At 39.6% G+C, this 27722-nt stretch overlaps 1 protein-coding gene across 2 annotated transcripts; it reads left to right on the forward strand.

The window, feature by feature from the left end:
• The first annotated feature begins 282 nt into the window (after nucleotides 1–282).
• On the forward strand, nucleotides 283–17452 carry cfi (complement factor I). 2 transcript variants are annotated; one of them, XM_085145068.1, is made up of 17 exons: nucleotides 283–563; nucleotides 2963–3159; nucleotides 3734–3887; nucleotides 7154–7217; nucleotides 7311–7467; nucleotides 7613–7809; nucleotides 8667–8768; nucleotides 8860–8982; nucleotides 9661–9696; nucleotides 9787–9807; nucleotides 10399–10547; nucleotides 11226–11329; nucleotides 11592–11696; nucleotides 12583–12758; nucleotides 15073–15174; nucleotides 15246–15394; nucleotides 17191–17452. In XM_085145068.1, the coding sequence occupies exons 1-17, from the start codon at nucleotides 504–506 to the stop codon at nucleotides 17257–17259; spliced, it is 1965 nt and encodes a 654-aa protein (XP_085001194.1). In that variant the 5' UTR covers nucleotides 283–503; the 3' UTR covers nucleotides 17260–17452. The 2 variants fall into 2 exon arrangements, with proteins under 2 accessions (XP_085001194.1, XP_085001203.1); XM_085145077.1 differs by lacking the exon at nucleotides 9661–9696 and having other exon boundaries at nucleotides 9760–9807.
• Nucleotides 17453–27722: the final 10270 nt, after the last annotated feature.

The raw sequence follows: 27722 nt of genomic DNA on the forward strand, positions 1-27722 counted from the left end.
GTCCTTGTTTAACCTTATAGGCATTACTGCACATCGTTGTTTGGTTCATCACGAGGTTAAGTTACAGCCTAATCTGTCCAGATTAAAAAAGCAACATCTTCCTGAAATTCTTACTTCTCATCATGTAAGTTGGTAACTTAGTTATAACACCCTCCAAACACATATTTGTTTTGATCGCTAAAATCTGGGTTCTCTCCAGGAGCCCTTCAACAACCCCTCCCCCCTACTCTTCATCATCAGCTGGATCAATCATTTTGTGTACTTATGTGTCCACACAGACAAGCTGATGATTGATTGGGGACGACATCAGTGGGCAGAAGAGACCCGTTGCTCCCTAACAGAGAGAATAACTCTCTGTAGCTGCAGCTTATTTTGAGAGATTTATGCCTGTTTTTTTTGTTTGTTTGTTTTTTTAATTTGCTTGTTGAAACATTTCTGAGGGACGAAAACTGAAAAGACGAGAGCAATTTTACAGTTTCATTGTTATCGTTACATTTGCCAGGATGAGATCTGCCAGAGTTTCTGTTTCCTTGCTACTTCTTCTCTTCATTCATTTTGAAATGGTGAGTTAGCCTCTCTTTTATCAGTTTTGTTGATCTGTTGATCAGAGTTGCACTACATGGCTAATGAGGCCAGTATTCAGTACTGTGTTGTGTAATAACTAACTGAGATTTAGCAAATTTACAGAATTTACAGTTGCTATAATTTTAGTTCTGTTTTAAATGGGCTATTATAAAAACTGTTGAACAGTTTTGTAAAATCACTTAGATCTGAATGCAAATTTATAAAGATAACATTTGAGGTTGGGCTTTGGGGGAATTGGAGGCTTCACTGTGGCAAATGTAATCAGTCAGCGTGACTGAGTTTGAAAAACCCGGACTCTTACGGCAGGAATCCAACAGGCAAGCCTACCAAGTGATATGAACCATTTGCCCATATATGATTTATTTACCTTAATCACCAACAGTATCCTGATGTTCTAGACCCAAAAGTGCTCAAATTTGGTTGAAACCATGGAGTGATCAGGTACCCTGGTTAGCGAGTTGTTGTTTTGACCTTCTGCCCACCTGAAGCAACATATTTCCACCAATGCAGCTGTATGTGTTGCTTTAAAAAGCTGCAGAACATGTTTAAGCCTTATAACAGAGGTCACAGGCTAGTATTTCCAATAGATGTACATAAATAAAGTGATTTAATGTGAAATGTGACTAAAATTACATAACTAAATTGCATATCTTCTGTAATTTAGCAATTATCTTCATTAATACCAAACAGACAGTTTAATGAACTTTACACCTAGCAGCTCTAAACATATGGAGTCTTACGTGTGATTAATGAAATTCCTACTATAAATAGGCTACTTTAGCTTTAAAACTGTAAATAAAATAAAATAAACAAATAAAATAACAAAGAATAAAAAAAATGAATAAACCATTTTTCTATAAATTTTGACTAAAATCCAGTTCCAGACTAAGCATTAAGCAAAAAAGTCCGTTTGCATACTGTTAAATTGATCCAGTTTCCATCCTGTTCTTGGTGAAGTCTAGACAAAGTTTTCATCAAATTAAAAGGTTAAGTGGTAGACAGGCCATAGGGAGCTACTGGTGATTAACAGGAGAGCGAAAGGTTTGCCATCTTGATGGCAGGTCCAGTAACTACTCTCAGGTCCAGTAACAGCTGACTGTTATCAGTGAAACGACCTCAGAAATATGGATAAGACTTTAGGTTTGGAAAGGTTGTGTGTGTTTAAAGGGCCAAACCAAATGAACTTTTATTGGCAGTCATCCAGTAGCAGCATAAACAAACAACATAAAGGGGGTTATAGTCCACAAAAGAAGGGCATGGATTAGTTACTGTGGGTTGTAGTGTGGGAGAAAACATTGAGATTAGCATCAGAATTATTTTCCAGGACAGACCTGCTGGCCCCACCCCACAGTTCACTCAACCCCAGTGACTATCTTTGCAAGTTGCCAACCCCTCTGGAGATCCATTTTTATTTTGGGGGTTTTGCCCAGTCCTGCCTGAGCCCCAGAAAAGGGTTTCAGTTGCTTGCTTGTGGACAGGGTTATCTAGCTACATAGCAGGTCATCTACTAACCAAGGCTGGTTGTTCAATCCCTGCCTGCTCCAGTCTCCAAGTATCCTTTTGCAAGATACTGAACCCCCAAACTGCCTTCCAATGTGTTCATCAGATTGCAAATCTGTGTGATTCGCTTGAACAAGTGCAAGATAATAGATGAATTAATGGATTTGTAGTAGGTTTTCCATACATTCAATACATTTACACCCAAAGTACAAGAAGTGAAGACCCTCACTGAAATAAGGTTAAGACCAAAGACAAAGTTTAATCCATCTTTGAAAAACTGACTCTTCATTATTTAGTGATGTAGCCAAGAAAACTTTAGGGACAATGTTGATGACTAACCAGTATTAAATACCAATAGAACCATCACAAGTTTAAGACCAGCAAACCAGTTGGGGGGCACCAGTGTCTCTACACTTTTGAGGGTAGGGTAGTTTGACTGGATTAGACTGGGAGGAGACCCAGCTTTTCAGTGATATTTCCAAGCTTGGAAAAATTGGAGCATTATAAAGGTCATAAAGGTAAAATACAGGGTCTATAAAAAATAATCACCTGATTCCAAAGAGTTTTAACTTCACAGCCGTTCACCACTCATTGAGACCGAAAGAATATAACACATGGAACTCAAACTATACTAAACATGAGACACCACCAAAAAACTAATCCCTCACCAAAAATATGACATATTTATAATCATGATCAAAGCACCAGACAATAAGAAAATAATCCATAATGCAAAAATAAACCAAAACATAAGAAATTCAAAATGCTGGGTCGAAATGACCCAGAACCGTGACAATTGAAGTTTTTTATCACCCAGTGTTGCTTTGGATAGATACTACCACAGTGTAACTATACTATGGGTTTTTTGCTTTTCCAGGTAAAACCATCAGACAAAAGTGACCGAGCACACGTAGATGATCAGCCCAATGTGACTGAGCAGATCGAGCAGACTGAGCAGACGGATCAGAAAATCCAGATACCAAACTTACCAACCCCACTTCCCACCCTACTGGCTACTACCAAAGCCCCAGAGACACCTGAGAGCAATGAGTATCTGGAATCATTTCAATGTTGGTATGTGGACTTGTGTGCTTAAGTGATTTAATTTCACCTTGGTTGGAGTTATCTTTTGCAGCTCACCTGCAGTGCTTTCCTCTCTTGATTTTTTTAAGGCAAAAGTGACCATAAGCAGATGAAGTAATAATCCAATTTAAACAGCTGTGCTGTAGAAGATTTGTCCTGTAGGCTGAAAACATATTTATTCCTCCTGTAAAAGTTGAACATTTTAACATGGGCTAACTCCCTTTTGGAGCTTAAAGTGGACTTAAAGTGGAATTACATTTTTTCCAGTGATTGCAGATGGGGCACTTGGTTTTACTGTAGCTACTTATCCTAGGGCAAGCTATTTGGTGGAAAGGAAACACTTCTTTTTTTATTTTGAATGTTAATGTTAATTTTTCAGCCCTGGAGATTGTGAGATTATTTATTTCTTCCTGATAAAAGTGACATGAAGGAAACACAAAAGGTTATTCTGTTATTCCATTCAAAATATGATTATTGTGTGACTGCAAATCACACAATAATCATATTTTTGCATGATTATTGTGTGATTTGCAGTCTGCCTGATCTGTTGGTCTACATTTATTAGGAAGACTCGTGCATCATGTGATGTGGCTTTTTGCCTTCCATGGGAGCGTTGCGTTGAAGGAAAGTGCACATGTAAACCTCCTTATCTGTGCCCCGTTGAGAATGTGAACCCAGTTTGTGGCCATGACAACAGGAACTACCGATCCTACTGCCAGGTAACTCATTATAGTCCTAGGTATGACTGCTATATCTTCAGTCAGGAACCAGTCAGGAACTAAACTAGCAGACACTGATATTAGACAAGAAGACCTAGTTGTTAGTCCCCACTCTAAATCATCCCTAAGGTCTTCTATCAGGTTGAGGTCAGGAATCTGTGCATACCAGTAAACCATACCAGTAATGGAAACCCATTCGATGAAGCTCTCCATGTTCCTGAGCTGGTCTGAAGGCCAAATGATGGTTGGAGGTCTGTAGCTAATGAATCAGCAGAGAATTTGCACACTATTCATCCACTGACCCAGCTTTGTGATTTTACAGGACCCAGCATTTCGAGTTGCTCTCTTCCACTTTGTTATAATACCACTAACCGGTGACTGTGGATCATCAGGTGACCAATATTTCACAAATGTTTTGTAGAAGCAGTCTGCATACCTAGGTGCTTAATTTTATACACTGGTGGCCACCTGAATTCCATGATTTGGATGGGTGAGTGGATACTTGGCAATATAGTGTACATGCACTGAGATCAAAACTGGTTCATTCCAAAGACAAAACTCCTAAACACAAACAATGTACTGTATGGCATACAGCGAGGAATGCCCAGACCTCTACATTGGAGAGACCAAAATGCCACTTCTTAAATGCATGGCACAACACAGAAGAGCCACCTCCACGGGGCAAGACTCAGCAGTCCATCTGCATCTAAAGGATAAAGGTCACTCTTTCGGAGATGCTAATGTTCACATTTTGGACACAGAGAGGACAGATGGTTTGAAAGAGGAGTGAAAGAAGCCATCTATGTCCACTGTGAGCGACCATCTTTGAACAGAGGCGGTGGTTTATGACACCAACTGTCTGCCATCTATAATCCAGTTTTGAGTTCCTTTCCCAGATGCCTTTACACCCACTCACATCCTGGGCCATCTGACCTCAGAATATCACATGATAGGGTGGGGCCAGGTTTCACAATGGGTTCACTCAAAACCCTGGCTGATTGTGACCCACACCCGTTTTCACACCTTGGCTCATGTGATTAGACAGAGGATCAATAGGGGCTCCATGACCGTCGTGGGGACACACCCGTAGGGCTTAAAATCTGTGGCTCTTCAGCTGGACTGGAACAAAAAATCGGCCTGGGCATTTTGACTAGAGACCGGCCCACCAGATATTATAGGAAAAACCATAAAGCCTTTGAATGAAAACACACGCTGTTGTCACAGTGATGTACACTGTCTTGTTGGTACATATGCATCAGTCTAATAAACTTAAACCTACACCATCCTCCCTATTCTGGTATTCTAAACAGTACCGAAAGTAGACTGCTTGGTCGAGTTAACCTCCTGAACTATCTGCAACACGTGGTGAAAACCTGAAATTAAGACAGAGAAGACTAGAGGTGAGACATGATCATTACTGATTACTGATGGCAAATTTAGATATATTTTCATAAACCATTCATTTGCCACATCAATAAACAGCATGGCAGGGCAAAATATTTTTTCTAACATGGCAACTTTTAATAAGTGAAAGGAGATAGAAAAACAGGTGAGAAAGAATAAAACTTAATTGACTTTTTGATGGCATTTTACACACAGTACTGGTACAGTATCTAGAAAATGTGGGAAAATACTGGCATCATGTACAGTACTTACTTCTGAAGAAATTATGTTGGGACCCTAAAAAAAATACTATGTACAATAATGGATTTCTATACATTTTACATCAGATGAAAACGTTTGTTGTAAGATTCAGATAATTATTTATTCAAAGTTTTTAAATGACATAACAAAGAAAAGTATTTCTTTGTGCCCCCTTTCCCTGTTAATGCCCTACCTGCCCCCCTGGCAAACCTTTGCTAGATCCACCCCTGCACAGTTACCAGCTGTCAGCTACTTAGAAAAGGATCCTGGTGTTATTTGTCTCTCAGAAACAGTTCATAACTTCCCTTCAACTCATTCATGTCACCTAAAAGGTAAACCTGTTTCTCCATCACCTGTTCAGCTCTGATGATTCAGTAAGGACATCTCCTGGTTTCATCTACATGTTTCCCTCTCAGCAGATAACCAAACCGATATCATGACCAGCAGCTTTTACAGCTGTGGCTCCAGCAAACATCAGCTGATACTAGAAATAGATATTAAATAAATTCTAACAACAGCTGATCAAGTTTAAACGTGCTGCTGTTGTTTAGCGTGACATCCGCCGGTTTCTTCTTTCTGGCGCAAAGTGGGCGATAAACAAACAAGAGAGAAAAGCCGATCAGCTGATCATTGATCAGTTTCATGATTGAAGTAGAAACAGGAGGGGGAGGGGGGAGAATGAGAGAAGAAGAGGCAGCTGTGCAGCAAAGACGCAGAGTAACTCCAGCTTTGTGTCTTTTTCATTGTAGCTCAAGTCCGTGACAAACTGTTCCTTTTCACCTCAATACGAGACGATTCCGTTTTTTACAGGACGGTTGGAAACTCTACTAACTAACCTTATGAATAAAATAAAACAAGTCCAACATCAATAAAATCATAGCACCCACCCAGCAGTATATAAACTCCGTCATGCTAGCTAGTACGCAGTACGAGTTATTGTAACTGACTGTAAAAAGTCAGCATAATGAAAATAAACTCCACCTAAACTTGGTTTATATCTGACCCAGATAGACTGCAGGTCATAACTTCTTACCTGAAGTTCAGTTCACCGCCTCGGGTCTCTGCTCCTCCTGCCTTTCTGTCATCCACCTGCCAGCGTGTTGCATCTGCTGGCCTCCACCACTTGCTAATGTTACTGAATCTGTGGAAGCTCCGCAATAGCCACCACCAAACAACTGAGTTATTTTTACACATCTCCCTTCATCTGGACAATCCACCACCTTTCAGTGTTTATACCATTACGGGGAAAAAACGAAAAACCACCATCGGCCCACCGGGCAAATCGGTATGCCAGTCCAACTATGCTCTTCACCAATTGCTCTTAGAACTGAAGAAGCTTCTCGTATGAGCAGTGAAACGTCTTCAAGAAACTCTAAGAAGTCCAGACACTTTTCTTTCCAAGCTCTTTAGACTACAATGACCTGGATGACTGAGAACCTTCACAGACAGGCATTTTGGTTGTACAGTTGTTTTTAAGATTTCCTAAGATTTCCTAGCTAAAAATCAAAACTATCCTGACCTAACCAAGACACAGTTGATCTGTAACAAGGTTATAGAACATTAGATTATATTGCTCATTTAGGTGCCACTATTTTTAAATTTCTATTTAATCTCTTTTCCAGGTGATGGCGCTCTCATGCCGGACCAGGAAATCCCACATGTCCCACTTTGGGGATGACTGTGATGGTTCGCTCTTTCTGATGCATTCAAAGCTTTGTGATTCTTTCTGAGATTCCTACAAATTGTTTATGTTACTTTAGCCTCTTTTTCTCACAACAGTAAATGGTCCAAAGTTCAGAACTTCAATAGATGAGGAAACCGGATTAGTCAAGTTGTTTGTTCCTGACAGCAATGGTGGGGAGGAATTACTGGTGTGTAAGAAGATGTGGAACATGGCTGCTGCTAATGTGGCTTGCAAGGAACAGAAGAAACCACTGTGAGAGATATTACACAAATTAAGAATAATAAAGCATGAACATATAGGATAAATATACATGTTTATCATCTGCTAGTCAATAAAAATGTAATTCAGCAAATAACCACAGTATTAGAGTCAGACACTTCTAACATTGTGTGTACAGGGGTGCAGCATCCAAAAACACAGTGAAGTACAACACCTTGACAGCTTCCACACAGCTTCCACGCAGATGTGTTAGTGTCTACTGCCAAGGTTATGAAACGTCCTTAGCTGAGTGTGTTATCTACAACAAAGTGGAGGTTACAGAAGGATCGTTAGTTGCTACTGCAACCTGTTACCAGGAATCAACAGCACCAACAGGTCAGTATGTGGTAATTCTACTGTATTCTTGTCTGTGGTTAGAAAACAATGTACTCTTACAAATTTGTAATTGGTAAATTTGAACTGTAAGAAGGTTTTCAGGGTGCTCTTAAGGTACTTGTACTTATCATAAATGCATTTAGAAATAACTTAAAATTGTTCTGAATCAACACTATTAAGAAAATGTGTATGAATTAATGTCTAAAAGTAAAAGTTTATCAGACCATTATGCCTTCTGCCTGCCTTCGGGGTTAGGTGCTTCGGACTGGTCCAAATATAAGGAGACCACAGAGCTGACCTAACACATTTTTCAGATATAACACCTCTCTTGGAAACCTTTCAGTGTCCCCCACCAGAATAGCTCGAAAAGGTGCCTGGGAAGAGGGACGTTTGGGTGTCTATGTATAGACTATGCCCTTGCAACCTGGACCTAGACAAGTAGCAGAAGATGAATGGATTGTTGGAAAATTCAGTGGAACTTCTAGAATAAACTAATTAACTGATATAAAAAAAAAAACTCACCTTAAACGTCGTTAGTCCTCTGCAAGTGCAACTGCACTCAGCAGGGACTTCTTGTTGGGTATAAATTTGTATCTTAGACATTTATTTGAGCTTTCTCAAAAAAATTGAGTTGCTAAATAAACATTTCTGTATTCACAATCTAAACTGTCAACCCATCTTTCAGCTTCTGAAACCCAACATGAACATTTTTATCATCATCAGGCTCATATGACTCCCTGAATTTGAAAATTTAGAGACAGTGATGCTCGGTCTTCATTAATAAATAATTTTCTTCATCAGAATCAAATATTTTCTCCTCTACTCTAAAAGAAGTTTGAGTCTTCTATCTGTTTTAGACCATCCCTTCACCTGTGCGAATGGAAAGCGTGTGGGTCAACGCCAGACGTGTAACGGAATTGATGATTGTGGTGACCAAAGTGATGAGATGTGCTGCAAAAGTAAAACTACACACACACAAACACAATCAGAAATGATCTTACCTTAGCTTTGTGCCCCAAGTTTTACAATGTGAATCATTGTATTTATCAGAGTGCAGAGAAGATGCTTTCCACTGTAAAACGGGAGTGTGTATTCATAAAGAAGCACTCGTTGATGGCAAGATCGACTGCCTGGATGGCGAGGATGAATCAAACAAATTTAAGTCAAAGCAAAGTAAGGCACAACATATGTTTACTTCCACACAGTTTTAGAAAAACAGATGTTTGCTTTTAGAAAGTTGTTTGTTGTTTTTTTTTTGTTTGTTTTTTTGCAATTTAGTTTCTTCCACTTGTAAAACTGGTTTCACTTGGGTTCCTGATCTACCCAAACTTTGGCAATTATATAAAGGCTAGTTACATCTTGGAGCAAGATTAGTCCAAGAACAGTATACCAGCAGAAATTCTAACTATAACTTACTGCTACTTACACAGCCAAGTTTAACATGGACCTTTCTTGAATATGTCAACAGTATTAATCTAACTTAGGTAACTCAAAAGTTTATGTTGTGACACAGTGTAAGTCTGGAATACAAGTTGCAAAAATGCTCCTGTAATCTGAAAGCTCCTTATGATTACCGTAATATACATTTTTGCTAAATTTCTATTACGTTAAACTAAATTAAACTGTGTCATCTAATCTTTTAAAGATTAGATTAGAAAGATTAGATTTAACACCTGTTTACACTGATAGTGTCATGTGGTTTGCTTCATATAACCACAATACAAATAGTTGTCACAGTTAAAAAAACGCCAACTTCTGGTGAATGACTTTCATAGCCACATAGTCCACAACCATCAGTTTTTTTTCCCATGCACCCGACTCCTCATAGCAATATGTTTCTGTTTTCTGTAGAATCACTTTCACGGAAAAGTCTGTCCAAAAATTCAGGTAAATGAAATCCTCACGGCAGCTGTTTGAATATTTCACTGTTTTAATTAGTGATGATGATAGAAATTATTTTTTCTTCCTGTATTTCAGAGTACATCTCTCCAATGAATGGTATGTAGATTAAAAGTGACTTATCAGAGGTGGTGGCACATCTTATTTTATATGCAATGATTAGATAATCTTGATGCTATAGTAGACGATGACATTTTTTGACAACAGTTTTCTTCTAGCTACAGTTTAGGAGACCTTTAATCATTGGTATAAGAGAACCTCAGAAGTTTGCATGGATTCCAAAGCTTAATCTAATCCAGTTGGGATACACTGGACTGCCAACTACAATCCAGAATTAGTCACTAGTATTAGTGTGTAACCCTCTCACATACTATATGATTAGAACAGGAGGAAGTCTACCTATTGCAGAGGTTCTCAAAATGTGGGGCCCGCCCCCTAGGGGGGTGGGGGTGGGGGGCGCAGTATGAAAAAATAGTCACAAAGATTTTTCTTTTAAAACAAAGGAGGGCCTAGCAAAACCAGTTTAGGAACCTCTGACCTATTGTAACCCTCATTTCAATTTGCATATGTTCTTTAAATCAGTCCTGAGGGTACACGATCACCTTATATACAGGGATATCTAGTCCCCAGGGTATGAATTTCAACAAAACTCTGTGTTATATAGCTTTGTGTGTTGTTAACTTTGTCCAGAAACGAAGGCCAACAGAAAACACCTGGAGGCCAAGCTGTTCTGTGGCATTCCAAATGCTACCACAGTGGATGATGAGGAAGTGGTGCAACGAGGACAGAGTACCCATGGAAGAGTCAAGAGGGTAGTCGGGGGAGTACCAGCAAAGCCGGTGAGCTGGAATCAACATAACTTTTTGAGTACAGTTACCGTTCCTGCTGCTACTATGTGGTTTTGTTTTGTTTTGTCATTCTTACAATGATGCATAAGGATCTCCCTCTGATGCTAAATACCCAAAGGGATTTTTATGGTCCTGTAGATCCTCAGATGCTCCACCTGTTTGAAGCCCTAACCCTCTTGCCTAGTGTATGATAGTGTATGATAGGCCTGTTGGTTAAATCCAAAATGCTATGTCATGGCATGCTACCTTGCTCAGACATACAAATTTAAATCAAAACATGATATACTCCCAAACCTAACCAAATCACTTTGGTGGCTAAAACTAACCAAACAACAAGTCACATAGACTAAAAGAAAAGAAACCCCAGTTTCTCTCTTGATAGTTCTGTTACTCTAGCAGACGTCCACAAATTCAAATCCCAGCTGAGCATCATCACACGGAGTAAATTTGAAACCATTGGGAACATAATGAAGAATTCCATTACCGTTCCTCTCAAGAAAGAGGATAATGCCATGTCTGTTTCTGTGATGACATTGTTTTCATAGAAGGTCTTGCTTATTTCAGCACGAAAATGCCACACCCCATTTGGCACAACTGAATGATAACTGTCATCATAAGTAACAAGCAACACATGAATAACCTGCCACATATCTTCCTGTTGGTGTGTAGACCCAAATCCAGTGGCAGATTGCTCTGGAGGAAAACAAGAGGATTGACTGTGGAGGAGCTTATATCGGAGGCTGCTGGGTCATCACTGCAGCTCACTGTGTCAGGTCAGACAAATCACTCACACCACTCCCCCTTCCTAACACCAACACATTGAAGGTTTTAAAACACTTTTTTAAGACTAGGCATTGCTTTAAAAGTCCTCACACATTAGGGTTTTTCTCTCCTGGTACCATCACTTTCAAAAGTAGTGTAAATTTGATACAATTTCCAGAAAAATTTAGCCAGTGCTCTGGTCAGTGCAGTTAAAAGTCATGCTGTGCCTTGGAAGTCAGCAATAACCATATTTTTCTCCCTTGCTGTTTACAGACCCAACCCCCGTGCCTTCAGAGTGAAGTTTTCCCTCTGGAAAAAATCTCGAGCTCAAGACACAACTGACATTGTTCCTGTTGAGGACATCATTATCCACCCAAAGTATGAACAACACTATCTATACATAAATGTACTCTATTCGTTTACAGGTACATCTTTTTCTTTTTTCCATCCATCCATCCATCCATTCGCTTCCGCTTATCCTTTTTCAGGGTCGGGGGGGGGGGGGGGGGGGGGGGGGGGGGGCGCTGGAGCCTATCCCAGCTGTCATAGGGCGAGAGGCAGGGTACACCCTTGACAGGTCGCCAGTCTGTCGCAGGGCTAACACACAGGGACAGACAACCATTCACACTCACATTCATTCGCACATTCACACCTAGTGACAATTTGGATTATCCAATTAACCTATCCCCACAAGCTGCATGTCTTTGGACGGTGGGAGGAAGCCGGAGTACCCGGAGGGAACCCACGCAAACACGGGGAGAACATGCAAACTCCACACAGAAAGACCCCAGCCTGATGTTGGAATTGAACTCAGGACCTTCTCAGGACCACCGTGCCACCGTGCTGCCCTCTTTTTCTTTTTTTCATTCTAAAAAATCAGTTTTGAATGATCCACAGTTAGAAATACCAATTTTTCTTATACTGGGCCTTAGTTAGGACACTCAGTTCATCCTCTGTCAGGCAACTTCCCCCTTATTTGGTGGGTAGGTAGGCTTCTGCACCTGAGATGACCGTATTTGGGATTCCCATTGTGGGTAAATGATATCATAAAGATCCAATGACAGAAGAAAGCTGAGTGAAACTGAATGTTGAGAGAAGTCTGAGGTCTGAGCTCATGACTCGCTGAGATTACTTGTATTTACATATGAACATCCATCACTGGAACAGCAGATATATCACAGAAATAAGAAAAAGCTAAATATGGTTACTTTATAATCAAATATGTGTAATCAAATAAGAACTTTTTTTTTTTAATGTCTCACAGTTATGTTGCCAACACATATGAAAACGACATCGCTCTGGTAAAACTCCAGAAGCTTCCATTCACAGAGAAATGTTTTGAGGACAATCCAGCAATAAGCGCAGTCTGTGTTCCCTGGTCCACACACCTCTTCCAGCCCAACCACACCTGCAGTATCTCTGGGTGGGGACGAACTGCAGGTATGGATAAAAAAAATCATATTTTCCTGTTACAAGAAGAACAGTAATGTTGTTCAATCGAGGTTAAAAATGAAAGGGGATCATCTTCTTAATGCATTCTCAATCATCCAGGTAAGTAAATCTCCGGAAGTTGATTCTGTTCATTTCATTTTTTGTCACTTTATAATTTATTTGTCGACTTTTAAATTCATACTTGGATTTTCATCAAGTTAGGGTTGAGACTTATTTGTTTTGCTTAATTGTAATTAAGCAATTAATTATTTGCTTCCTATTTTTTTTTTAGATTGTATATCCATTTTCATATTGTACTATAACTGTATAATATGAAAGGTTTAATGAGGTTTAGGTTGAGGTTTAATGACTCCCATTGAGTATTTTACTTCCCTTAAGCCAAATATATATATATATATATATATATATATATATATATATATATATATATATATATATATATATATATATATATATATATTCATCAATACATACAATCCCACATAATTGTTCTGTGAAAAAATCCTCTGGACTAAAAAGAGAGGGAACATCTCATTTGTTGGCAGTCCTCAGGTCAAAAACCTGCATCTCTGACTTCTCCAAAAAGTTGATTCTGTTCATCTGGACGTAGCGTTTTGTGGGAGAAACGTTTCGTCACTCATCCAAGTGACTTCTTCAGTCTCAACTGACTGCAGGTTTCCCCAAATCTTATAAACAGTACATTTGCATAATGACTGAAACCAGCCCACTGAAGGAACAATGGGCTGGGAGGTCAGTTCCTTAATCTTAATTATGCAAATTCTCATGACCATTGATCAACAACCACTGACCAAAACCCACTGATCAAAGACCACTGATCAATGGCCATGAGTCCCATTCACAGAGAGTTGGGGAATGGCTGCAATCACAGCATTGTAAGATGGTGACAGATGTACCTTTAGGCCCCCTCCTCAATTCAGAGATGGTCTTTCCCTTTTCATGTAAATGGCCTCCTTGACTCCGCGCTCAAACCAGCATTCCTCCCTGTCCAGGATGTGTACATCGTCATCCTTGAAAGAGTGTCCACTAGTCTGTAGGTGTAAATAGACTGCAGAGTCTCGGCCTGACGAGGTAGCTCTTCTGTGTTGTGCCATCCGCTTCACCAGAGGTTGTTTGGTTTCCCCGATGTATAAATCCTGGCAATCCTCCTGGCACTTAACAGCGTACACTATGTTACTCTGTTTGTGTCGGCGGACCCGATCCTTGGGGTGGACCAGATTTTGGCGCAGCGTGTTTTGGGGTTTAAAAGCCACAGAGACCTGGTGTTTAGAAAAAATGCGTCTCAACTGCTCCGATACTCCTGACACATATGGGATCACTACAGGTTTTCGCTTGGGCAGCGGTTGTCCTTCTCTCCTGGATCGGCTGGAGCTTTCTTTAGGTGCCTTCCAGCTTTGACAGTGTACAAATGTACTGTTTATAAGATTTGGGGAAACCTGCAGTCCGCTGAGACTGAAGAAGTCACTTGGATGAGTGACGAAACGTTTCTCCCACAAAACGCTACGTCCAGATGAACAGAATCAACTTTTTGGAGATTTACTTCCCTGGATGATTGAGCATGCATCAAGACTGCATCTGTGACGGTATTAGTGCCTAATGTAAAGGTTTGTTAGCTGCAGGACTCAATTGCAGGACTAAAACTGGTAAAAAGTCTGTGACTCACAAGCACTCCAAGTCCAATCCATTAAAAGCTCACTCGTTCACATCCACTCAGGGTCCACAAAGCAGGATAACAAGCAGGGGTCCGGGGAAGCCTGTAAAAGGAGAGGAGATAGATGTTAGATAGAAGCAGTAGGAAATACAAAGAAATCACTAAGCAAGTCGGAGCTACACTGACACAGGTTAGCCCAACGATCCCGTGAAGAAACAGACACCATTAATGCTGAAAGGTATATAGGTATATATATGCTTTAGAGCAACATGCTCTCTCATTCAGGTTCCATCTTTTTCAGGAAAAATGCACAATTAACCAAAACAGTGCTAAACAGAACCCTCTAGCTATTACAGCAGCATGACTTCAATGTAAAACAGTGCAGGTGCTAAATTGGCCTGCTGACAGTCCAGATCTTACACAAGCTGAATATATCTGGAACATCATGAAGTGAAAAACAGGACAAAGAAGACTTTTATTAGACAAGAATGCAACAGTATTGATCTATATCTCCATCTACTTTGTATGTTAAAATGTTTACATTTACTTTGTATGTACTTTGTGAAGTTATGTTTTCCCATCAGCTGGTTTGATTAATGAGCAAAGATTAAATATTCCTGTCGTTGTGTCCAGAGGGGAGGTCAGCTTCAGTGTTGCTCTGGGCCAACGTTTCGCTGATCGACAATTGCGGCAGATTCTATGGAAACCGCTTCAAACCAGGCATGATGTGTGCAGGTGAGTGATCTATACACAGCTGGACTACTGCAACCTGGATATAGTACAGATGGAAATGTGTTTATTTGTAGGTGATGTGGAGGGCAGCGTGGACTCCTGTCAGGGCGACAGTGGAGGTCCTCTGGTTTGTGTGGATGAGTTGGGAGTTTCCTACTTGTGGGGCATCGTCAGCTGGGGTGAGAGGTGCGGACAGCCAGGATTCCCTGGAGTTTATACACAGGTACAGTACACAAAGACAATACTAAACTATACAAAGGAGAAATTTATTACAAAGGGGTACATACTGTGTACATGTGCTGCAAGTGTCAAGGATCAGCTGTGTGACAACCCGGATTTGGACTTGAGTCAGAACACAATAAAGACTGACACAATATATAAATTCACGGGATGATGAGGGAACAGGCAACAAGTGGAGACAAGGCTGAAATCAATAACTGACTAATCAGATAGAGGAACACAAGGCACACAGGGCTTGAGAAATTTGACAGGAAATGACTAACACTGAGACCTGGACTAAGGCTATGTCCACACGTACCCAGGTATTTTTGAAAACGCAGATTTTTCTATGCGTTTGCGCCTTTCGTCCACACATAAACGGCGTTTTTGGTCACTGAAAACTGAGATTTTTAAAAACTCCGGCCAGGGTGGATATTTTTGAAAACTCGGTTTTTGCGTTTACGTGTGGACGTGAAAAACGCAGAAAATGCAGAAAAAGCAGCATCAAAGGTGTGGGCATTTTTTGACGTCACACTGTGCGCCACGTTATTGTTTCGGTGAAATGAATTTCTACAATACTGTTACTGTTAATTGTACTCTCTGCAGTGTTTAAATGCTTACATATACACACACAGTTACTGTCCCTCCACACATACGACTCGGTTCTGCTTCTATGCCCCAGCTTTGTTTACTTTTTCCCACCGAGGCTTCTAGACTTCTGATTGGCCAACATTTCTGTGCGGTTAGGAATATATCGCCACCTGTTGCTTTGGCATGTTCCTAGCAGCGTTTTCCTTCATTTCTGCCTTTACGTGTGGACGGGATTATTTTTTAAAACGAAAACGGAAAATCTCAGTTTTCAAAAATACCCGTGTACGTGTGGACGTAGCCTAAAACATAAGAACTTCACTCAGAGACAAAATAACAATAACAGAGACAAGACAGGAAGGACAGAATAGGAATACAAAAGTAAACAGGGAACTAACAGCATAGTAAATAAAATGCTTTACCCAGAAGACAAAATAATACAGAATATCGAACTGAAATGGAAGTTCTGGGTCCAAACATTTACCGTATGTGAATTCCTTTATCTGAATTTAGAAGCATAAAATTAGAGGTCTTTCCAAATTTTATGTCTTTAAGACATTTCTGCAGTTTAACTAACTGGTGTGTGTTATCTGGCTTCATGGACAGACAGAGCTGGGTGTCATCTCTATAGCAGTGAAAATGTACCCTGTGCAACTCCATAATTAACCTTTGTGTGAAGAGGTCTCTCCATTTACATGAACAAATTGGAGTCTATTAGAAACATCAGGGTTTTGTTTTTGTGGTCAAATAAGCCTGAAGTGTAATTTTTGTAATTGGCTGTAAACATGTTTATTTCTGCTGTAAAATTTGACTTTTTAAAACTGGAGTCAGTGGGTTTGACTCATTTTTAGATCCTCACCTAGACGCGTGGAGAACTGTAGCTTTTGACTATTTCAATTTTCCATGACCTTTTGTTTTACTATTTTTTAATGGTTTGTTTCTTTAATTAGATAAAAATGCTTTGTATAAAGCCAAATAGTTTTGACAGTTTCTTTTATTTTTAGAGCATTATAAATAGTTACTAATGATAATAGTTTTCAATAGGCCTTCCTCTCATCATGTTTTTTTGTTTTCTTTTCTTTTTTTCATGTATAGCTATTGTTGATTTAGTGACTGTTATGTATTGTGGTATATTTTGTATGACTTGTATAGTACTTATTTCACATTTTAGAATTATTAGAAACAGTAACATTGTGTGTCTCTGTCTGACAGGTCGCTCATTACTTCGAGTGGATTAGGCTTCACATAGGTTGGTCTGCAGTCACCAAATTCAACTCATAATATGGAAAACCCACAGCATGTGGCCCCATTTCAATATAGGTGTGCCATTTTATTTTGGTTAAAACTGCTCAGTGAAAGATGGTAAAAGATGCATTCAGTGTTTGATGTTACTGCTTGGACCTACTGTTTGTATTGGTATTAAAATACTACGTTCTATCTAGTAAAACACCAATAAAATATGCTTTTAAACATACTAATGAGATTTAATCTTTACTTGTAAACATCTCTAAACTAAATTTGAGCCTTAACACACACTTGCTGAGGTTTACTCAAGTTTCTGGAATGTGTGATTACTCTAATAGCATCTTGTTCTTAAATGGGAAAACAATGTGGAAAGATAAAAAAGAGAATATAGCAAAAAAAATAAAACACAAGGGGCTGCCAACTGCACAGACAGAGAAGAACTGAACAGACACACAAACAAATATGTGTATGTGTATGTGCGTTTATCATGAAGTAACAGGGACTCCACAGATGGAGCAAGCACAGGGCCCAAGGTACCTGAGAATCCCACCTGGCGAAACACCTAGTAGAACCTCGACCACAACCCCCAAAGGAGCACGTCAGGAAACATGCCAAAACATCCAGCCGTGTGCCCATGCACCACCAAGCATCACCAAACCCTGGATAACATGATATAGATTTCCTTTTTATCCCTTTGTAATGCAGTTCAGTTTTTTCTATCTCTGATGCATATCTGGATTTTTTCAAATGGGTTTTTACATGTCATAAGTGAAGACTTAAAAGATATTTTTTTAAATTCCCACCAAACTGCCAAAGAGCTGCTTTTGCTAAGGTGTCTAAAGCAGGCGCGATGCTTAATACAGGAGCTAATATAAAGCAGATCGCTTTTTCACTGAGTGCTTGCTTTACCTCCAACCATGAGGTGTCTAACAAGCTTTATTTGATCCATTTTGAAGCACAGTAATCTGTTTTATAAGAAGAGGTGATAAGAAGAGTGTTAAAACTCGTTCATGATGGAGGGGGTGGGGGGGGGGGGTACATAAAATGTTTTTAAATGCTTGAGTTTACTGACTTATATCAAGCCGTAGGGGGTTTATTCGGGATCAGTGAGAACATATAGTTGAATTTCAGCAGAACGCTGCACTAAGGTCTAGCAGGACAAGCACAGAGATGAGTCCACTGTCAGAGGCCATAAGAAGATCATTTGTAACCTTCACTAAAGCTGTTTCTGTGCTGTGATGAGCTCTGAAACCTGACTGCAACTCTTCAAATAAGCCATTCCTCTGCAGATGATCTGTTAGCTGTTTGACAACTACTCTTTCAAGGATTTTTGATATGAAAGGAAGGTTGGAGATTGGCCTATAATTAGCTAAGACTGCTGGGTCAAGAGATGCTTTTTGAGTAAAGGTTTAACTTAGACTTGTAGTCAAGACCGCCTAATCCGAGACCAAGACAAGACCAAGACCAGAGGGTATCGAGACCAAGACAAGACCAAGACCAGAGGGTATCGAGACCAAGACAAGACCAAGACCAGAGGGTATCGAGACCAAGACAAGACCAAGACCAAGTTGAGACGAGACCGAGACGAGACCAAGACCAAGACCAAGACCGAGACAAAAAAAGTCTTTAAACTGCAGCCAGATGCTGCTTCGTTTACGGGTCTCGGGCATATTTATGTGTTTTTGCTTTCGCACAGCCTTCCTCAACGCTGTCTACTGTCTCACTCACTCACTGAGAGGACAGACGCATGCTCCACTTGACTGTTGCGTCTCTCACCCTCTCGGTTTTTCACATAATGATATTATCCTATATCCTCGCATGTGATTGGCCACAATATGGAGGGATTGGAGCGTAGCTGAGCCACTGTGTGAGAGCTGAGCAGCCAAAGGAAATTAAGTGAGGGTAGAAATGACTGAAAGATTATTAGGCTCTGTTTTGAGCTTTGTTCAAAAAAGAATGACTTCATATATATATATATATATATATATATATATATATATATATATATATATACACACACACACACACATGTGCAGGACACCTTAAACGAGTTTTTTAATTAAGCAGCAAGGCAGAACAAAGTCGGGCCTGTATCAAGACACAGGGACTAAACCCCAATTCAACCAGACCCAGAACTGATCCGGAATTAAAACAGGACTACAACAGTAACCAAGACAGAACCAGAATCAGAACTAGATGATAGCAGCACTAAAAATCATCTTAGACCTGCACTACACTTATTTTTTAATTCTACCAAAGTACACTATTTAGATTCTGAAAAGTTTATATAATTATTTAGCCTTGTTGAGCAAACAAGCCTGCATAACTTAATAAATATAGAATTTTAAAAGTAACAAACGCAGCACTAAAAATCATCTTGACTGTTACGTAAAGGAATGTTATTTTACTGTCACTATGTTATTATTCACATGCACGGTCATTATTTCATCATTACTTCATTAGTCTGTATCACTTATCATCAGGTTATCACCAATATTATCATGTATCATTTATCATTTAGTATATTTGCCAGAGCACGCAGAATAAAACACATTCACAGTAAGTCAGATGAGGACGCTGAACTTTCATTAGCCTGGACCTACAATCTTACACAACTGCACACTCGTCTTACACAATTGTTATGTTCCCAAATACTGATGATTGGAAACATCTGGTTTTAAGTCTGGGAAAGAGTTGTTGTTCTGAAGAAGGTGATTTCCAGGAGTTGTTCTGACGTCATAATGGCTATAAAGCTTGTTGTAGCGAACAGAGAGGAGAAGACCGGCTTCCCACACTGTATAATACGTGTGTGTTTAATAAATCACTTTTTGGACACCCCCTAGGACTCTGTCTGCGCTTACTTTTCCTTCCAAATCAAAAAGAACCTTACAATATATATATATATATATATATATATATATATATATATATACACACACACATATGCAGGACACCTTAAACGAGTTTTTTAATTAAGCAGCAAGGCAGAACAAAGTCGGGCCTGTATCAAGACACAGGGACTAAACCCGAATTCAACCAGACCCAGAACTGATCCGGAATTAAAACAGGACTACAACAGTAACCAAGACAGAACCAGAATCAGAACTAGATGATAGCAGCACTAAAAATCATCTTAGACCTGCACTACACTTATTTTTTAATTCTACCAAAGTACACTATTTAGATTCTGAAAAGTTTATATAATTATTTAGCCTTGTTGAGCAAACAAGCCTGCATAACTTAATAAATATAGAATTTTAAAAGTAACAAACGCTATCTAAAAAGATACAATAGGTACGAGATACATGTTCTGATGAGTTTTTGGCAAACAACCATTTGACTAACATGTGTGACTCACCTGCTCTTGTTCCATCTCTGTTCTGTCGTCATTTTCGTCGTCTCTCTCCCTCTTTGTGCTGACAATCAAGCCAAACACAAATATACAGTGGAAACCAGATATTTACATACTCTTCAGATAAAAACACAAACACTTTTTAATTGTAACATCAAATCAGACTAAATGTTTCTTTTTTTAGATTGATAAATATAAAAAACATATTTGTTAACTTTAAGAGTAAAGAGAGAAACTGTCTGTATTTCTTAATTGTAAATGGCACCAAATTGTATTCAAAATTGAGCCACACTTATGGAGCTCCACAATTCTTTTCCAGAATTCTTTTCCAGGTGTTTTGGTTGACAGCTCTTGATTTTTCAAAGAAACTTTCCCATTTCAAAGAAACAGGCTCTGTGTTTTGCCTTATATGCATCCACAGCTGTGCCACCAATTTACCCACATGGACTCTACTAACCAATCAGAAGCTTCTTAAGCTCAGAATGGAATCATCTGGAGTTTTCTTAATTAATCTTAATTAACAATAAACTTAGTGTATATGTACTCCTACATTTGATGAAAGTGATTAAAATAGACAGCTCCCTCTTTTTATTCTGACATTTAACTAATTCAAAAGACATTACAACATTTATCTAAAACAAAAGTTTACTCTAAATTGATGTTTAACAGTAAATAAAAGGTTTTATGTTTTCTCCCTAAAGTGTATGTAAATATCTGGTTTCAACTGTGAATATACTGCTGTGTATTGAAATTCCTCTTGTTTTGCATAGATATACTGAACAATATACAAAGCATAATATATAAAATAACATCTACCTGAGTTTTTTCTTTGAAAGAAGCTCCTTATGTCCATTGTTGTGTTCATCAGTACACAACTGAAACCGATTTAGAGAGTTTGTTTAGCCGTGGAGGGTAACAACTGAAAATATGAGATGTAAGCTAAGACTCTCTAAAAAAAATCAGCATTGTCGTTCGGCTTTTTATTTATCCATTTGTTGATTCACTCGAAGAGAATGATTTCCGTTGGTACCTGGTCAAACTTAAGCTCTCCTCTGCAGCAAACTCGCAGGCAGCAGCTTCTCCCCCCTCGCTCACATGGGTGCTGTGCTCAGTCGCCTAGTGCCAAAACTCGGATCATACCAAAATCAGGGGGAATTTACGACGGTGCGCTCTGTGCTTCGTGTGTTGTTTTTGTTTTATACAGTTGTCAGTCAGGCATCTAACAAACAAATTACACTCCAAAAAACCCCATGCTTCTGAAAAAATGACCCGGGCTTAAGCCCAGTAAGACACCCCCCGCTCCGCTGATGGTTGACTCCAAATCTCCCGAACACTATGTCGATTTGAGAGCGCAAGACCGAGACAGCGAGACCAAGACCAAGACCAAGACCAAGACAAAAGTCCGTCGAGACCAAGACCAAGACCAAGACAAAAGTCCGTCGAGACCAAGACCAAGACAAAAGTCCGTCGAGACCAAGACGAGACCAAGACCACGTAAAAGTGGTCTTGGTCTCGAGACCGGTCTCGAGACCAAGACCGGTCTCGAGACATCCAACTCTAGTTTAACTACAGCCACCTTGAAGGCCTGTGGTACATAGCAGATTATTAAAGATAGGTTGATCATATTTAAGATCAAAGAATTAATTAATGGCAGGACTTCTTTGAGCAGTTTTGTAGGAATGGGGTCTAAAAGACACGTTGATGGTTTGGAGGAAGTAATTATTGAAGTTAACTCAGAAAGATCAATTGGAGAAAAAGAGTCTAACTTAACATCAATGGTACTAAGAGTAGCTGTAGACAATATTACATCTGTGGGATGATTATTGGTAATTTTTTCTCTAATGATAAAAATTTTATTTGTGAAGAAGTTCATGAAGTCATCACTAGTTAACGTTAAAGGGATGGTTGGCTCAAAAGAGCTCTGACTTTTTGTCAGCCTGGCTACAGTGCTGAAGAGAAACCTGGGGTTGTTCTTATTTTCTTCAATCAGTGACGAATAGTAAGCTGTTCTGGCTTTGCGGAGGGCTTTCTTATAAAGCAACAAACTATTTCCCCAGGCTAAATGATGATCCTCTAAATTTGTGACACACCATTTCCTCTCCAGATTACGAGTCATCTGCTTTAGGGTATGTGTTTGAGAATTATACCACGGGGTCAGGTACTTCTGATTAGAGACCTTAGTTTTCACTGGAGCTACAGTATCCAGAGTCGTACGTAGTGAGGAGGTAAAATTATTAACAAGATAATCGACCTCTGTTGGAGTTGGATTCAATATTGATTTTAGTGACTTCCGACCTTAACCAGCAGTTTTACATTTCCCTCAGTGAAATGCTCTGCTCTGGCCCCTGCTGGTGTCTCTAGCTTCACATGTCTGAGAACAGAATCGCCAATTACCAGAGTTTGACCCCCAGTGGGTTTGTTGCTGAGTGGGGAAAAATGGTTAGACACATGAACAGGTTGGTGGTGTGCCTGGGGCTTCTGTTTAAGACTATGCTTCCTCTTCACCGTTTTTCCGATCATTATAATTCTGGCTACTCCAAAAACCGTTTTTTAACAAACTGATCAAACTGATGATGGTATCTAATACAACTGCTGATCTACCCCAATTCAGCTGCTATATACGTGGGGAAAAGAAAGTTTTCATAGTATATACGTGAGTAAAATGTTATTCATACATCACCTATCAAGACAAAGATCACAAAGTGATTCCCAACAACAACAAAACATTAAGAAGAAAAAAGAGTTCACTACAACCAAATCTGAAAAGATTAGTTTTTAGTTGCTTCTTAAAAGAGACCACTGAGTCTACTGATCTCAGGCTCAGAAGGGAGAGAGTTCCTGAGTCTGGGGTAACACGATGAGTGAAAAGTTACCCCAGAGTTCGTGATAGCAGATTTAGCAAATGTTGCAAGATGATCTTGAGCTTATCAATCTGCCACTGACACAAACAAGTACTTCCTTTTTTTTCTTCATTTAATTGGAAAAGTTGTGAGCCATCAAACTTTTAAATGAGTCTAAACATCTACTCAGAATCTGCAGCTTTAGGTTTGCAAAATTGTATCTTAACAAACCGCAAGACCTTTGGAACAACCTCCAGACAGGCAATACCAAAGTGGAGATATTTGCCTACAATACACAGCACCATGTTTGAAGAAAACCAAACACAGTATATCAGCACAAACACTTCATACTAACTGTCAGGACAATGGTGGAGACATGATGGTTTGGACTTGTTTTGCCCCCACAGGACCCTTGCACATTGCAGGCAACCATCAATTCCTCTGTAGTATTCTTAAGTATTCTCGAATCAAGTGCGATGCCCTCTTTCTGACAGCTAAAGCTTAGCTGAAACTGGATGATAGTAATCCCAAGTACAGCAGCAAATCTACAACACAATGGCCACGATGACCTCAACCTAACTACAATGCTACAGTGGGACCTTAATACAATACAAATGTCTGCAAACATAAATTAGCAAAGAAAACTGGGCCAAAATTCAGAGACACATAGGGAAAGTCATAAAAAAAAAAATTAGTTAAAGCTCTTTCTGTTAAAGGTGGTTCTCCAAACTACTGAATCATGGGCTATACTAAGTTCTTATTAGTTTAGTCCCAACTGATGGCCTTTAAAAAGGCGTCTCATTTCCCAGCTGTCACATACAAAACATATGGATTGCATTGGTTACAGATGAATTTCTAAACCACTGAATGTTCCAGTAGGCACTGCTGGGGCAATAATCTGGAAGTGAATCAGACCTGGAACTAGCAGGTACAACAGTTTCAAATAAAACAGCAATGCAAGTATTGCACTCAATCACAATGGTCTGTATGGACGCTCACTACGCAAGACCCCATTGTTAAAGAAAAAGCATGTTGAAAGTTGGTGCTCATATAATTGAAGGAAGGATGAATGGGCCCAAGACTGTGTCACTCTATGATTAATGTTCACATTCAAAGGGACTCGCCACACATAACATATCCAGGTAAATTCTGATGTGGGAACTGATCTCATGACCTTTAGTTTACAACCCTAACATTGATGCAAGTCTCAGTAAGTGCTTAGACTGGTCAGTCAAATTAATAATAATGGATTGCATTTATACAGCGCTTTCCTAAGCACCCAAAGCACTTTACAATTCCACTATTCATTCACTCTCGCATTCACACACTGGTGGAGGCAAGCTACTGTTGTAGCCACAGCTGCCCTGGGGCAGACTGACAGAAGCGAGGCTATTAAATGCATAGAAAAATGAATGACCACTGCTAGTCATTAAAATTAGGTCAAATTAATTTACAAGTCTATCCAGTTCTTGTGTTTAAAGATATTGTGCATCTCTTCTCTGTTATTAGGTACCTCATTATATGACATCAGTCCACTAGTATAATTAGTAGACTAAAATCCTTGTTTGTTTCCATTCTTAGCATGGAGCCCAAGATTACAGGAAAGGAATGGATGGGGTTTGATTTACCGAAGACCAATGCCTTACCACTTGGCCACCATGCCTCACTACACATTCTGCTTCACATACACTTGCACCCATATATAGACTCCTTCCCTTGAAATTTTATCATCTCAGATTTATATCGCAGGCCAGTGACACGTGAACATGACACTGAGTGTGGGGATAAACATGGGGACAAGACAGACTGGGGAGACAAAACGACAAAACACAGAGAGATGAACATGGGAACAGGAAGGGAGAAACCATAAGCCCCTTTTCCATTAGTACAGTTGAGGCAAAAATTATTAGCCCCCCAGGACTTATGAAACATTTTCCTAAAACTCTTCCCAATGTTTGCAACATTGATTAAACTTGATATAATGCAACATTCACCAGTGTTATTTAATAGCTTTTGGTACATTTTGTAATATAAAATGCATTCTTAGGCTTGCTTGACATCAAATATAGCAAAAAATGCAGTGGTCAAAAATATTAGCCCCATGTGAATTTTTTCTTTCAAAACACACCTACAGTAACCTACAGAAACCACACCTGTGCAGTCAATTGGCTTCCTTGCAACATTCAGTCAACATAAAAAGGAACGGGACACTTGAACACATGAGAGGGACTACTGTTATTCACCATGCCAGAAACAAAGGAAATAAGTCTGGAGCTCAGAAAGAAGGGAAGGATACACTGGCATTTTCAAGCGATTCACAGTGTCTAGAACTGCTATACGTTGCATCATTGCCAAGTGCAAGGAGAAAAATTCTGTAAGAAACAAACCTGGCTGTGGCTGTAAGTGCAAGATTTCAAGAACTCTGGAGAGGAAAATATTCAGAGATGTCAGCAAGTGTAACAAATGCGTTAAATACTTGTGAATTTGACCCAAAACACCTTTTCTTTAAAATTAAATATTTCATTTTGCATCTCAATCTCCTACCTATGTTATCTGAGTCTGTGTGTGTTCGTGTTTTTGTGTGCTGCGTGGTGACGTAGGCGCGTGCATGTGTGCCCCGGTCACAGCTCCTTTCAGCATGGCCGGAGGTAAGTCACTTGCCACGTTGCTCTCAGCTAATTAAAGTTTGTTTAGAGGTGTCCTGGCAGGCGCGCGACACAAACAGCTCAGGCCTTTACTTCTGTGTTGCAGATGTTCAGTAAAGAGGCAAAGGCCCAGTGCTGTCTCCTGCCTCTTACTTTCACACCAGAACACAACGCATAGACAGGCGTAACACTTGCAGACCGGTTACACAAGGAATCCTGTACTTCTGCCAAGACCATTGTTGCTAACCTGGCCGACTCTTGCTGACTCTTCTGGAGTTGTTTCAAGGAACACAGTTGTGAGGGCTCTTCATGGTGGTGGGTTTCAGGACCATCAGTCCAGAAGAAGTCTAGGCTTAGGTTGTCGCTGAGTCTTCTAACAAGACAATAACCCAAAGCATACACCAAAATATTCCAACAGTTCCTCAAGGATACCAAAACCAAGATCCTGGAGTGGCCCACACAGAGCCCAGACCTCAATCCTATTGAGAATCTGTGGCGAGTGCTCAAAGTGAATGACCGTGCTCGGAAACCAATCTGGACCAGCTAGAACAATCTGCAATGGTGGAATGGGCCAAAATATCTCAGGAGACCTGTGCCAACCAATCTCTAAGATATTGTTGTCAGTTGTGGCTCAGAAGGGTACAGTATATAAATGGCCATGTGGCTACTAATTTTGTACAACCTAATGTCTCATTTTTGCCCTTTCTTGTTTCAACTCGGCGTATCAATAAAATATCCTGATTAAATTTAGTGGACATTGTTATTTTGGAAACAGATACACTATAAAAACGCTCTCATTGTTAACATTTTCATATTGAAATCAAGAGTGTTGTCTAATGTCATGAGGGGGGATAATAATTTTGGTCTCAACTGTACCTACTCAGATCGACTCGGCATGGTTTGCCACTATTTTCAGGGTTTTCCATTAGGTTATAGTACCTGATATCAAGTACTTTTTAATACTTGCTCACCTTGGGTTCCAGCTGATCCGAGCAAGTACTAAAATGTGACGTCGTAGACTGAATGCCAGCGATTGGCTTACCAGCAGCATCACTCGACAAGTCATGAGAGCATCTCGTTCATGAAAATTAACACCGTCCTTTTTTAAACCTGGCAACAGGGGAAATGACTATATGGCTATATATGGCTATAGGGACAGTACTACAAATTTATTAACTGAACAAGACAGGGAAGGCAGACAGCCAGGAAGACAGAACACAGGACTCACAGTCCAATCCCAGACTATGAGTCTTCTAACATTATGTTTCTCAACATAAACTTTTTTCATGTTTGATAAACATCGCAGTCACTCAAAATAAATATTACAACTACATTAATGTTTAAAATTATAACTATACAGTTTGTTTTTTTTTGCAGGCCAATAAAAATGCCATGGGAAAAAACACTCCGAGGCACAGCATCTTGCACAAAAGCAAATTTGTTTGGGTAGACCTTTGCTTTTTCCCTCTTTTGAATATTTACTATTGATCATTAATAAGCATTTCTTATCTGATTACTTGAGTGAATAATTGTTACTAAATTAGAATAAACTCTTCATAGCACATAGAGTTCATAGCAGGGGCCCACAGAACCTTCAGGATCTGAAGACTGTTTGTGTAAGAACTGTGTGTGTAAGAATGGGCCAAAATGACACCTGAGCCA

This window comes from Neolamprologus multifasciatus, chromosome 3, assembly GCF_963576455.1.
Source record: "Neolamprologus multifasciatus chromosome 3, fNeoMul1.2, whole genome shotgun sequence".
Classification (NCBI taxonomy): domain Eukaryota; kingdom Metazoa; phylum Chordata; class Actinopteri; order Cichliformes; family Cichlidae; genus Neolamprologus; species Neolamprologus multifasciatus.

Bases quoted from the DNA above. Each gene is read 5' to 3' on its own strand.
- cfi (XM_085145068.1), top strand. From the start codon at position 504: ATGAGATCTGCCAGAGTTTCTGTTTCCTTGCTACTTCTTCTCTTCATT. The intron at 8,769-8,859 runs GTAAAACTACAC...TGTATTTATCAG, and splicing joins TGATGAGATGTGCTGCAAAA to AGTGCAGAGAAGATGCTTTC. The intron at 11,330-11,591 runs GTCAGACAAATC...TGCTGTTTACAG, and splicing joins ACTGCAGCTCACTGTGTCAG to ACCCAACCCCCGTGCCTTCA.